The sequence below is a fragment of the Cherax quadricarinatus genome, chromosome 22 (assembly GCF_038502225.1).
Source record: "Cherax quadricarinatus isolate ZL_2023a chromosome 22, ASM3850222v1, whole genome shotgun sequence".
Taxonomy (NCBI): Eukaryota; Metazoa; Arthropoda; class Malacostraca; order Decapoda; family Parastacidae; genus Cherax; species Cherax quadricarinatus.
The window spans coordinates 17,335,116-17,349,625 of record NC_091313.1 but is presented as its reverse complement, the minus strand read 5'-3'; the positions used below and the strand labels follow the sequence as shown (position 1 = coordinate 17,349,625).

General features: G+C 40.6%; 1 protein-coding gene across 3 annotated transcripts in view; it reads left to right on the top strand.

Annotated features, from left to right (window-relative positions):
• The first annotated feature begins 7,459 nt into the window (after window positions 1-7,459).
• LOC128689668 (inactive ubiquitin carboxyl-terminal hydrolase MINDY-4B-like) overlaps window positions 7,460-14,510 on the top strand; it is a 30,369-nt gene continuing 23,318 nt past the window's right edge. Inside the window, exons 1-3 of one of the 3 annotated variants that reach the window (XM_070087498.1) lie at window positions 7,460-7,530; window positions 9,022-9,297; window positions 11,828-11,916. In XM_070087498.1, coding sequence (XP_069943599.1) covers window positions 9,222-9,297; window positions 11,828-11,916 — 165 coding nt within the window. In that variant the 5' untranslated portion in view covers window positions 7,460-7,530; window positions 9,022-9,221. The remainder of the gene's footprint in view (window positions 7,531-9,021; window positions 9,298-11,827; window positions 11,917-14,510) is intronic. The other 2 variants (XM_070087497.1, XM_053778027.2) reach the window with 2 other exon arrangements.

Below are 14,510 nucleotides of genomic sequence, written 5' to 3'. Positions count from 1 at the left end.
ACCTATTTTTCTTCCTTTCACTTCAGAGAGGTTGATGTTAAATGGAATAATTCAGATTTTGAGTCTCTTCTCAGCGTGACATCGTGAAGCAGCGTGGGGCTATTTTGAGTTCCAGCTGGCTAGAGCTTGCTCTAAGAATTCGGGGACCCATTAAATAAATTAGTCAAAACTTCGAAGTTTTACAGCGGTTTATTCTCCCAGTACCTGATACTGCGATCACCTAAACTAAGTTGCTTGGCTGGTCGCTCACACAGGACTTCATGACAAGGTCCACGGAACATGTTTTGAATACTCATTGCCTTCGTTTAAGAAACTTAAGAAATAAGGACTTAAAAAAAATTCTTCTTTGAATGGAGGAAGCTTCCAAGATACATTCGTTGTGTATCACCCAGTTCTCTCAGTGACTATTCTTGACCTGATGGGACTTGGGACTAAGTCGGCCTTCTTGCAATTGTAAATCTTCTACAAAAAAGACTTGAGTACAGTGGTAAAGAACAAAAAAGGCACAATACCATTACTAGAACAAACACAAATAACCAACTTGTTATTTGTGTACTGAGCACAGTATGTTTAAAATTTACTGTAATTTTATGACCTTCCATGGTCACAATAATTCCAAGCAGAATGTTAATTTTACTTTTGTATAGAAGTTAATAATTTATACAAAACTACTTGCACTTTCTTCACTCACTTGATGACTGAAGAAAGTGCAACTGCTTATGAGAGATATTTATATCGGTATAAATAAAGATAATCGTTCAGCAGTCTTTTTTTTTTTGAGGGGGGGGGGGGACTCATCATCATTCTGATCAGTGGAAAATACTACCTACAACTGGTAGATTGATATCATCAGAGGTTATTACCCTTAGGAATGATCGACTAATAATTGTTATATAAATTATATGGGAAAGTGTAAAGGAAGAAACTGAATTGAGGATGACTGATCGAGTCACAATACCGTGACTGGCACAAATCGCAATAAACCCATAAATTGCATATTAAAACTGAGCGACTGTTCTCCAGACGGATCGAACGTCTTCCAGTTTTCATTTTCAATTTACGTTTTTTGTGATACGAAGATACAATTTCGAAACTACATATTCCTTGTATTATTATTATTATTATTATTATTATTATTATTATTATTATTATTATTATTATTATTATTATTATTATTATTATTATTACTCGTGTTAACACAACTACTGATACATTTTAATTACATTGCAATTATTAAAATTATTATTATTATTTGGATCAAATGGGCAAATGAAAAAAGAAACACTGTGGTAGGCCTACTAGCCTATACTAAGCATATTCAGCTCTGCCAAGAACATACCCACTATTACATATATTCGCTCATTGCTGTTTGTGCATTTATTTTTCTAGATGATGATGATGATGATGATGATGATGATGATGATGATGATGATGCCGGTTAATAACAATACTTGTGTGTGTCTTATTTTTGCATTCATACTCTTACTATTATTAATCTTAGACATTCTCACTTTAATCTTATATCATTTTCTTGCCAGCTCTACCTTAACTTCCACCTTCTTCCTCCACTCACCTCAGAGCTCTACCTTAACTTCCACCTTCTTCCTCCACTCACCTCAGAGCTCTACCTTAACTTCCACCTTCTTCCTCCACTCACCTCAGAGCTCTACCTTAACTTCCACCTTCTTCCTCCACTCACCTCAGAGCTCTACCTTAACTTCCACCTTCTTCCTCCACTCACCTCAGAGCTCTACCTTAACTTCCACCTTCTTCCTCCACTCACCTCAGAGCTCTACCTTAACTTCCACCTTCTTCCTCCACTCACCTCAGAGCTCTACCTTAACCTCCACCTTCCTCCTCCACTCACCTCAGAGCTCTACCTTAACCTCCACCTTCTTCCTCCACTCACCTCAGAGCTCTACCTTAACCTCCACTTTCCTCCTCCACTCACCTCAGAGCTCTACCTTAACCTCCACCTTCTTCCTCCACTCACCTCAGAGCTCTACCTTAACCTCCACCTTCTTCCTCCACTCACCTCAGAGCTCTACCTTAACCTCCACCTTCCTCCTCCACTCACCTCAGAGCTCTACCTTAACCTCCACCTTCTTCCTCCACTCACCTCAGAGCTCTACCTTAACATCCACCTTCTTCCTCCACTCACCTCAGAGCTCTACCTTAACCTCCACCTTCTTCCTCCACTCACCTCAGAGCACTACCTTAACCTCCACCTTCTTCCTCCACTCACCTCACAGCTCCACCTTAACCTCCACTTTCTTCCTCCACTCACCTCAAAGCTCCACCTTAACCTCCACCTTCTTCCTCCATTCACCTCAAAGCTTCACCTTAACCTCCACTTTCTTCCTCCACTCACTTCAAAGCTTCACATTAACCTCCACCTTCTTCCTCCACTCACCTCAAAGCTCCACCTTAACCTCCATCTTCTTCCTCCACTCACATCAAAGCTCCACATTAACCTCCACCTTCTTCCTCCACTCACCTCAGAGCTCTACCTTAACCTCCACCTTCTTCCTTCACTCACCTCAAAGCTCCACCTTAACCTCCACTTTCTTCGTTCACTCACCTCAAAGCTCCACATTAACCTCCACTTTCTTCCTCCACTCACCTCAGAGCTCTACCTTAACCTCCACTTTCTTCCTCCACTCACCTCAAAGCTCCACCTTAACCTCCACTTTCTTCGTTCACTTACCTCAAAGCTCCACCTTAACCTCCACCTTCTTCCTCCATTCACCTCAAAGCTTCACCTTAACCTCCACTTTCTTCCTCCACTCACCTCAAAGCTCCACATTAACCTCCACTTTCTTCGTCCACTCACCTCAAAGCTCCACCTTAACCTCCACCTTCTTCCTCCACTCACCTCAAAGCTTCACCTTAACCTCCACTTTCTTCCTCCACTCACCTCAAAGCTTCACCTTAACCTCCACTTTCTTCCTCCACTCACCTCAAAGCTCCACATTAACCTCCACTTTCTTCGTCCACTCACCTCAAAGCTCCACCTTAACCTCCACCTTCTTCCTCCACTCACCTCAAAGCTTCACCTTAACCTCCACTTTCTTCCTCCACTCACCTCAAAGCTTCACCTTAACCTCCACTTTCTTCCTCCACTCACCTCAAAGCTCTACCTTAACCTCCACCTTCTTCCTCCACTCACCTCAAAGCTCCACATTAACCTCCACCTTCTTCCTCCACTCACCTCAAAGCTCCACCTTAACCTCCATCTTCTTCCTCCACTCACATCGAAGCTCCACATTAACCTCCACTTTCTTCGTTCACTCACCTCAAAGCTCCACCTTAACCTCCACCTTCTTCCTCCATTCACCTCAAAGCTTCACCTTAACCTCCACTTTCTTCCTCCACTCACCTCAAAGCTCCTCATTAACCTCCACTTTCTTCGTCCACTCACCTCAAAGCTCCACCTTAACCTCCACCTTCTTCCTCCACTCACCTCAAAGCTTCACCTTAACCTCCACTTTCTTCCTCCACTCACCTCAAAGCTCCACATTAACCTCCACCTTCTTCCTCCACTCACCTCAAAGCTCCACCTTAACCTCCATCTTCTTCCTCCACTCACATCGAAGCTCCACATTAACCTCCACCTTCTTCCTCCACTCACCTCAAAGCTCCACCTTAACCTCCACCTTCTTCCTCCACTCACCTCAAAGCTCCACATTAACCTTCATTTTCTTCCTCCACTCACCTCAAAGCTCCACCTTAACCTCCATCTTTCTCCACTCACCTCAAAGCTCCACCTTAACTTCCATCTTCTTCCTCCACTCACCTCAAAGCTCCACCTTAACCTCCACCTTCTTCCTCCACTCACCTCAAAGCTCCACCTTAACTTCCATCTTCTTCCTCCACTCACCTCCTAACTCCACATTATCCTCACCCATTATTCATTAACTTCGACAGTGCTAAAAATGCATCTTAATCCATACAAATTCCAGATTTATGTATAATGTAGATACTTTTTGAAACATTATTAATCTAATGCCTCTAAGTTAATGATCAAAACAAATGTAAATATATGTACAGTCTATGATAGAAAAAATATGTTTAAGTTATATTTCATATTTTTTTCCGAAAATTTACCTTTTCAAATATCATGACTCTTCAAACTATTCCATAAACAACTTTTACAAATGACTGAAAAAAAAAATTATTCCATAAAAGAGATTCAAAGTTAACTTTCTGAAATGATTCGATGCAATATAATACATTTTATCAATTATCTCAATGGTTTTACTGCCATGTAAAATATCGGAAGAAATGTTGATTGTTGGTCAAATGTGAAAGACGTTTCAGCAGGAAACAGATAATTATAATATGTGCAGGAATGTGGTCAATAGGTGAGGTTTGGGACACTAACCCGAGGCCAGTGTTGAATGTTATGGTCAGGGCGGGAGGGAAGGGGGTGAGGTAAGAGGCTGTTTGTAAACAAAAGGCAAGATTTAGATGACTGTAGGGTAATTAAAATGAACGCAAATTGTTGATAATAAGTAAATGTCGAAAAAGAAGTGCTGTAGCTGTGTGAACGTAGACTGAGTGCACAAGAGGTCTGTGGTTAAAAGAAGGAGAGTTCAGTAGAGAAGAGGAATGGCTGGTGGAATGAGGAAGTGAAACTGGTGGCAAGAAAGAAAAACAGTTATAATATTGAAAGGATGTAAAGAAAACTAAACTTATCGAGAAGTTAAATTTAAGGGGAAATGCAAAAAAATAATAAGTTTAAGAACTGGAGAAAGATTATTAAACAAAATCTGCTTTAGAATAAAAGTTTGGAGAGAAAAAATTGGTGAAAACAAATCTATGGAATAAATTGGTATGTAAGTTAAGAGTAAATATTGAGATTATCGATGCACTAGAGGTGGAGAAACGTCATACCTGGTTACCTGGAGGTTATTCCGGGGATAAACGCCCCCGCGGCCCGGTCCATGACCAGGCCTCCCGATGGATCAGGGCCTGATCAACTAGGCTGTTACTGCTGGCCGCACGCAGTCCAACGTACGAGCCACAGCCCGGCTGATCCGATGCTGACTTAATTAAGGTATCTGTCCAGCTCTCTCTTGAAGGCAGCCAGGGGTTTATTGGCAATTCCCCTAATGCTTGATGGGAGACTGTTGAACAGTCTTGGGCCCCGGACACTTATGGTGTTTTCCCTTAGTGTACCAATGGCGCCCCTACTTTTTATTGGGGGCATTTTGCATCGCCTGCCCAGTCTTTTACTTTCGTAGGGAGTGATTTCTGTGTGCAGATTTGGGACCATTCCTTCCAAGATTTTCCAAATGTAGATTATGATATATCTCTCCCTCCTGCGTTCCAACGAGTACAAGTCAAGTGCTTCCAAGCGTTCCCAGTAGTTAAGGTGCTTGACAGAACTTATATGTGCAGTAAAGGATCTCTGTACACTCTCTAGATCTGCGATTTCACCTGCTTTGAATGGAGATGTTAATGTACAGCAGTATTCCAGCCTAGAGAGAACAAGTGATTTGAAAAGGATCATCATTGGCTTGGCATCTCTCGTTTTGAACGTTCTCATTATCCATCCTATCATTTTCTTTGCACGTGCGATCGTGGCACTGTTGTGATCCTTGAAAGTGAGATCCTCAGACATTACTACTCCCAGGTCCCTTACATTATTTTTCCGCTCTATTGTATGGCCAGAGTCTGTAGTATACTCTGTTCTAGTTATTATCTCCTCCAGTTTTCCAAAAGGGAGTAGTTGGAATTTGTCCTCATTGAACATCATATTGTTTACCGTTGCCCACTGGAAAACTTTGTTTATATCTTCTTGGAGGTTAACCGCGTCCTCAGCAGATGACAGCCTCATGCAGATCCTAGTATCATCCGCAAAGGATGATACGGTGCTGTGATGTATATCTCTGTCTGTCTGATATGTGGATAAGGAATAAGATGGGGCGAGTACTGTGCCTTGTGGAACAGAGCTTTTCACTATGGCAGCCTCCGATTTAACTCTGTTGACCACTACTCTGTGTTCGATTTGTTAGGAAGTTGAAGATCCATCTCCCCACTTTCCCAGTTATTCCTTTAGCACGTATTTTATGGGCTATTACACCATGGTCGCATTTGTCAAATGCTTTTGCAAAGTCTGTGTATATTACATCTGCATTCTGATTTTCTTTCAGTGCATCCAAGGCCATATCATAGTGATCCAGTAGTTGTGAGAGGCAGGAGCGACCTGCCCTGAACCCATGTTGCCCTGGATTGTGCAGATTTTGGGAATCCAGGTGATTTGCAATCCTGCTTCTTAGCACTCTTTCAAAGATTTTTATGATATGGGACGTCAGAGCTATTGGTCTACAGTTCTTAGCTAATGCTTTGCTGCCACCTATATGGAGTGGGGCTATATCCGTTGTTTTAAGTGACTGTGGAATTTCACCCATGTCCAAGCTCCTCTTCCATAGTGTACTTAGGGCACGCGAGAGGGGTTTCTTGCAGTTCTTAATGAAAACAGAGTTCCACGAGTCTGGGCCCGGGGCTGAGTGCATGGGCATGTTGTCAATGGCTTTTTCGAAATCTATCGGAGTTAGGGTAATGTCGGAAATCTGGCATACATTTATGGAGTTTTGAGGCTCATTCATGAAAAAAATCATTTGGGTCGTCGATCCTCAGACCGATTAGTGGTTCACTAAACACAGAGTCGTACTGGGATTTCAATATTTCACTCATTTCCTTGTTGTCATCTGTGTAAGTCCCATCCTGTCTGAGTAAGGGCCCAATACTAGATGTGGTATTTGCCTTGTTTTTGGCATATGAAAAGAAATATTTTGAATTTCTTTCAATTTCACTAATAGCTTTAAGCTCCTCCTGTCTCTCCTGGTTCCTGTAAGAGTCTTTTAACTTAAGTTCGATAGTTTCCACTTCCCTGGTCAGCGCCTCCTTTCGTGTATCAGATATTCTGAGGAGCTCAGTGACTCTTCGTCGTCTTCTGTAGAGGGAGCGTCTTTCTCTCTCCAGTTTACTCCTGCTCTTCTTCTTCAACTAATCCATTATTCTGAGAGGAAACTTCAGCTTGATAATAGTCTAGGACTGATCGAAACGTAGGCTAATTTTTTTTTGAGAAGTGTATGTGTGTGTGTGTGCGTGAAATGGATTAAATATAGCGAAACTTTCATTTGTTTCAATAAAAGAAAACAACTCTTTTAGCAACAGGAAATTTGTATAACAATACAAATACAATCCAGAAGTGACGTTAATGAAACAAATCCAATAAGAAGAAATAATCTAGGCATCCGGATTAATTAGATAAATCCTCGCGCAACCACATTAAAAGAAACGGTGTTGGCAGAATAAACACAGCCTGGATTAGCATCAACAAACCATAAATAACGTTTGGCGATCCTAGCTCTTCCCTCCCCCGGTCCCCTCTGGCTGACCTGCTCCGTATATAATGGCAGGACACCCATTCACTGAGAGTCAAACACTTCCCGGCTTCCCTGTCAGACGGGACGTTCGTGGCGTCCGTGTGTCGTGTACGGAGGTCGCCTCGGTTGCTCTGTATGTGTGATGTGATGCTACGGTGGTGGCAGTGATGTTAATTTTGGTGATAGTGGTGGTGATGATAACAGTGACGTTGTTGATGGTGGTGACAGTGCGCCAGTGGTTGTAACTGATAGTGTGGTGCTTCCTACCGACATTTAGTATAAGATAGTGATGCGGCTAATGATAAAAGAAAATGGAAAATGTATAATGAAGGATAAAATTTTGCCGCATATGTTTTGTATGTCAACTCAGAGCCAAAATAAAAAAAATGTTTCGTACAAACCGATAAATAAGTGAAAAATCACTGTCAGATTCAACATTTTTAAGATATCATTTACATGACAGTGTATTTTGGTGCAAGATCTGTTGATTCTTGCGTGACTATGGTGTCATAATGAAGCCATTCCTTTTCATACCATGGTAACCTGTAGTATCTTCCTGCCTAATTTCACTGTCATTCGGTAATATCTTTCCATGGCATCCCGAGGTGGCTCACCTCGGGATACAATAGAAAGATACTACCATCGAAATCCATGGTAGCTCATAGTATTTTTCCCCTAATCTTTATCCTCATTCCTTGGACACTATGAGGTATTATTTTTCAATTCGTCTCTTGGTAATTCCTAGTATCTTCACTTCTCATTCCATGGTAACTCATAAACTTTCCTCTTCATTCCTTAGTAATAGTCTATTTCCCTCTCATACCTTGGTAACTCATTGTATCTTTTCCCTGCGGTAGATCTGCATATATCTATACCTACACACACACACACAATATATATTTATATATATATATATATATATATATATATATATATATATATATATATATATATATATATATATATATATATATATATATAAGCTAAACTAGCGTAATTTCTGTTAGCTAAATTGTGCTAGAAATAATATGTGTGTTTATGTTAATAAACTAGTTACATAATATATTCTGTGATATTTTGATGTTTGGTTCTGAGTCATTATAAGCTGGCGTGGAATTTAGAACAAATTAAAAGGCCTGAGCTTGCTACCACCTGCAGCTCATAAGACTGCCATCCCCACGAGCCCCTTTGGGGCGGGGCAGATGGCAGACCAGAGGCCTAGCTTCTCCCTACGAGCCCCGTGAGGGCGGGGAATGTGGCTAGGCCTGGGGACAGTTGGTCCCAAAGATGAGGGGGTACTTATACCTCCTCCCATGGGAGACTTAAGTCTCGAGACACTCCCCAGATAGGGAGCCAAGGCCGGGTCACCACTACTTGGAAAAGACCCGGGCCGGGAGAATACCGGCGAATAAAAAAAAAAAAAAAAGAACAAATTATTATATACAATCCAAGCGACTATCTACAAAAAAATCTAACATGACACATGTGTGTCTTCATTTTTTTTTTCTGCTAAACGTCAAACTCATTCCTCTCCATTATACTACTAAATATTTATTTTAATGTTACATTTAGTTATAAATATATTTTTGTGCTGGTTTATTATTTTTATGTTAAAATCCTGCAGAGTCTAATTATTTTTATACGTACAATATTTATACTCTCGTTTACATAGAAGTAAATAGCATTAGCAATCTATAATTGAAATAATTTTCACCTGAGAATCATATTATCTTAATGAGCAACGTTACATACCTGGTAAACCATCAGTGCAGAAATTATATAGAAGTTTGCAGTCGGAACTCATTACTATTATAACAATTAATTATGAGTAAAAATAGGCAAGAACGGCAAACTTTATATCAGAAACTTCTCTTGCTGGGCACCGATAAGCACGGGTCAGGTGAGTTATTGTTTACCTACGTGCCTTTGTTTGCCCGTCTTTGTCGCGCTGTGTCTGTGTCTCTCATTGTTTGTCAGGCTCGCTGGCTCTCTCGACGTACCTCTCTTTGACTTACTCTTCTTTGCTTACTTGTCTGTGTCTATGTGTTTACTTTCTTATCCCTCTCTCTGTGTTTTTTTTTAATCTCTCTCTCAGTTTCCGTCTCTGTGTTTATATTTGTTTAACTTAACTTCTGAGATTTTCCTCCCATATTCCTCAGCTGTTGAAATTTGTATAGAGCCTAACTTTATAGTCACAATTCAATAAAGAACGAAAGGAGCTTTTCTGCGATTATCCTCGACCTCCTCTTCGGAAATTCTCTCTCTCTCTCTCTCTCTCTCTCTCTCTCTCTCTCTCTCTCTCTCTCTCTCTCTCTCTCTCTCTCTCTCTCTCTCTCTCTCTCTCTCTTTCTCTCTGACGATTAATCCACATTGCGTCATTATAATAACTTCCTGTTTTCATATGTAATCGTTATCCTTACAAGAACTAATCGTTTTGCTCACATGCTTCCTAATCCCCATGGCTAATCCTTTACTGCTCCTCAACAATAAATGCGTCCTAACTCCCTCCCCAACTGTGTTAGTAATGTTTACACTCTGTGTTAGGAAGGGGAAGGGGAAGGGGAAGGGGAAGGGGAGGGAGGGGTGATGGAAGAACAAATTTGTGGACCAACCCATCACTTCTTGAGTGAAATTAATAAGAAAAGAACATATTGGGTTTATTAATCAAGTAAGCTTCTCTCTCTCTCTCTCTCTCTCTCTTTCTTTCTTTCTCTGTTTTATTTCGCGCTTTTTAACTGTAGGTCATGTGTACACAATCATTCAAGAATGAGTTAGTTCCTTGAACAGAGCTTGTAGTAAATCACTGAGCGATACACATCTCTCAGTGTGCACTTCCAGAGATACACCTCTCGATGGATATACTCAAATATACACACATCCCGTTATATATACACTTAGATACTTGTACCTGAACCTGGGGTATAACCCCTCTCTCTCCCGATATATAGTGTGTGCCTCTCCTGCTTGCAGTATACGTAGTTAACTCAGCACGAGCAGTTTACTGTTATGTTTATGCTTGCTGACCACTAGTCATTAATGCTGATCAGCTATTTAGCGAATATTTGTAATAAGCTTTGGTGATTATCTGCCAAACGGTTATTACATAAAATATTCGCAATTTGTTCCTACGTCGCTTTGCTTCAACATATTTAAAACGCTGCTTAAGCATGCATTTAAGAATTAATAACAATTATCATTAATAATTATAATTATACACAGAATCTGTTTTTTATTCCTTTTAGAATGGTTATCAACATTACCAAAAATTCATTAAAATAAATGTGTGTTTACCTTAAATACACAAATAACCCGCACATAGTAAATTAAAACTTATGAATCGTTTCCGTCCAACTTGGACAATTAACTTTATGCGGGTTATTTGTGTATTGTTCCAGTCACCGGTATTGTACCTTTTTTTCATTCCCTATCCTTTAGAAAAATTTAATCTAGATGTTGTATTTATTATAATGATGATAAAGCCCTAAACGCTTAAATTGGTCGTACAAGGTCTGTTGAATGGGAGGTAATCATATCTGATCAGAGGCAGGGGAGAGTGGCTCCAGTTCCTTAGATTAACAACCTTTCTTCAGCGTCGTCTTGTCTCCTTCTTCAGTGAAGGGACTTGGAAAGTTAAAGCAGTGTGTATTCTTTTTACCTCATACAAAGTCAACAGTGTAATAAAGGTTGATTGTTTTTACTGCCATGACGAGACAGCAATGAAACGCTAATTTACAGACGAATGCAAACTCAGGGGCACGAGAAATATCCAGGCAGCGTCTGAGACATGTAATTAAACAACAGTGAAACTCTCATTTCATCTGGCATTGAGACAGACAGCTAACACTCTGACAGATACACAACCCAGCCAATGTCAACGACAGAGGCCGAGTAACTGTGATAACTCATCATTTGCAGTGATGTACTCTTAACAGTTATATTCTACAGTATACTAAACATTATATATCAAATGATCTTTATATAATGATAAAGATCTAAGACTAGAATTGTGCAACTGTGAGGAAATGAATTCAAATCAATTGGAATTAGGCTGATACAATATATACATAACTAAGTCTGACTCTTTATGTGAAACTTCGACTGACTTATACACTTGATCAGGATTTTTCCCTCAGCGTAATCCACTTCTTTTGACTATTCGTATTTATTAAATGACTTAATTTTCTAGTGATATAAAATGACTATAAAACGTATACAGAGTGTGATTAACCTTTACTATACATGACCTTTCATTTTCGGTACATAAGGTACTCGTTCATGTAGTGTGTATAAGACCTGGTATGACCTCGTGTTTATGAACGGGCCTCTGCTGGATTCGTGCTTATGAACTGGCCTGTTCTGGATTCGCATATAAATAACCTGGCTTCATTGCCGACATCTGTCACCTGGTCTGATGCATCTTCTTTCCGCAGAGAGAGTGCTGTACCCAACTAAACCCAAAGGTTCGGTGCAGAAAGTACCAATACTTGGAGGGACACCCATCTCTGCTGACACTGCCGAGGTGAGTGCTACTTCCTCTATTGACAGTACGCTGTTGTAACTCTTGTTACTATTCTGCACGTGTGATTTTTTTGAGTTTGGATTCACCTATTTGTACTCAGTTGTAATTGCATGGGTCGGGTCTCAGCTACTGGCCCTGCCTCGTAACTTGCCGCTTGCCGGGTTTTGTACCACTAGCTCATGGGCGTCAGCGCCGCCATACCTATTAGAATATGTATGGAGCCACTATCTACCATTACTACGCCTAGCTTCACATGGTGTGTGTAAGTGTGTGTGTGAGTGAGTGAATAAATGTCACGGCACGCCGAAGAGCATGAATTAGCTTTTTACCAGCATGGGTAAATTCCCAGGCGACAGGTTCAAGACTCACGAAATCGTAATGACACGATTGCAGACAAACCACTCCACAGGCGGGGATAGAACCTGCGATCAGAGAGTCATGAAACTCCAGACCACCAGCTGGCCCAGTGGCTAACACGTCGGTCTGGAGTTTTATGACTGATCGCGGGTTCTATCCCCGCTCGTGGTATGGTTTGACAGGTTCAAGCCTAGAATATAACATTTTATATTTGATCCTTAAAAGGAGGAACAAGCTGAAGTTTGAAACATGAAAAAAACTCCCCGTCACGTGTGATAATTATATTTTTTTTATGATCGAGTATAATCCTCGTAACTTTAAAGCAAGTACGTGAAGAGAAATACCGCGATTACATCCTTGCTAACAATAGCATAGAGAAAGTATTACATCCTATATAACTACTAACGCATGCAGGGGGAAATAATTGTATCCAAAGTAACCTTTAACGCACGGAGAAAAATATTACATTACATCCATTGTAATTACCGACGCATGAAGGAGGAAATACCTTAAATCTTCTGTAACTTCTGAAACGTGGAAGGAGAGTTACATCTTCTGTAGCTACATACACATGGAGGGAATATTACAGAATATTACTCGAGGGTAAATATTTCCAGACAATAATAATACTTAAGTATCATGGAAAAACTTCAAAGGAGCTCTTGTTTGGACGAGTGTAGAAACATGCGCCTCAGACGGCAAAGGAAGGAAAGAAGATGAGAAAGAGAGCGAAAGAGAACAGGGAGATGAAAGAAAAATAATGACTGACAGTTTTAAACGAGGAGACAGAGGAGAGAGACAAGGAGAGAGAAACAATAATAGACAAGGGGAAAGAAGGAAGAGAACGGTAGAGAATGGAAGAGCAGACGTAAATATAGTTGACGTGCACACTAGAGAAACATTTAACTAGAGAGTCTGGAAAGCTTCAACATATAATCGAATACATGAATGTTTCTAAAATAAACCCTCGTGTCTGTAATACACTTTGTAAACCATTGTAAACCATTCAGCTTAGCCTTCAATATATGGAAGCTTCTAAACACAAGTTTGAGAAATCCAATCGCCAGTCATCTCACGATGTATAACCTCATCAAGACAACATTACAGAATATAACGAAACATGTGTAACCTGTACATCACCAGCCATGGATATTTTAATCCCTAAATTAGGGAATATAGTAAATTCTAAGCACAAATACACATACGACTCTGTATATAACTTATGGGTAAGGGGGTGTTCAGGGTGTTCAGTCTGAGAAGGTTGGGGTTGTGCTTGTGAGTTTGGATACGTGTGGGTGATGGGACAGTTTGAAAAAGGTGTAGTGATGGTGTAGGTGCCTTGTATTCACGTAAACGTAGTCGCTTTCTGTTTTTACAGGGGTTGAGTCTCGGCTCGTGACTCCTCATCTTAACCGCCGTTACCGATTTCACTGTCTTAATCCCGTGGGCTCACTGTTCTTAAAGCATCCCTTCACTAGTACTTCAAGGTCACTCAACATCCTGACTACCTGAAAGTGAATAATACTCTCTTAGATTTCTATAACTCACCTGTTCCTTTAGCTTCCGACTGTGTCTTCAAGTACCTGCTTTCATTCTCTTGAACAATCTGTTTTTCTTAGTACTGTTGTACGTCATTATCATGTCTCCCTCCCTCCTCCGATTCTTCTATTTTCTGTCATCAGGTGGATGGGTTTGTGGGGACAGAATTTTGAAAGGGGTAGTATGTGTTAAGGCACGATTGTGGAGTGGAGCTGTTGTTAAAATAGTGAGAGGAAAGCCGCAGTGTGGAGCAGGTGACTGTTGGCGAAAGGGAAGGAGCGATTTTATGTCATTGTGAGAACTCTAACTGAATAAATACATGATTTGTTATATGTCTGTTTATCTACCTTAGCTTGTACGTGTGTGCAGATGTATGCCTGTGTGTGATTTCATATCTGTGTCTCTATCCGTCTTAGTGTGTATATGTCTTAATGCATGTCTGTATATGCTTCTACGTATGTATCGCTCTGCCTGTCTTTCTTTGCTTGTATGTTTGTGTGTGTGCTTGGATACAAACTTTGTGTAAGCATGTACACTATGTCCTACGTGCGTCGTTAAATGCTCTTACGACGTAATAAAATCTCGGGATATTGCCAATAATAACCGAATGTTGCTTGGATAGGAAGAGGGTTAGGCAGAAAAAGTGGAGAGAGAGAGAGAGAAAGGCAGCGAGAGAGCGAGAGAGCGAGAGAGCGAGA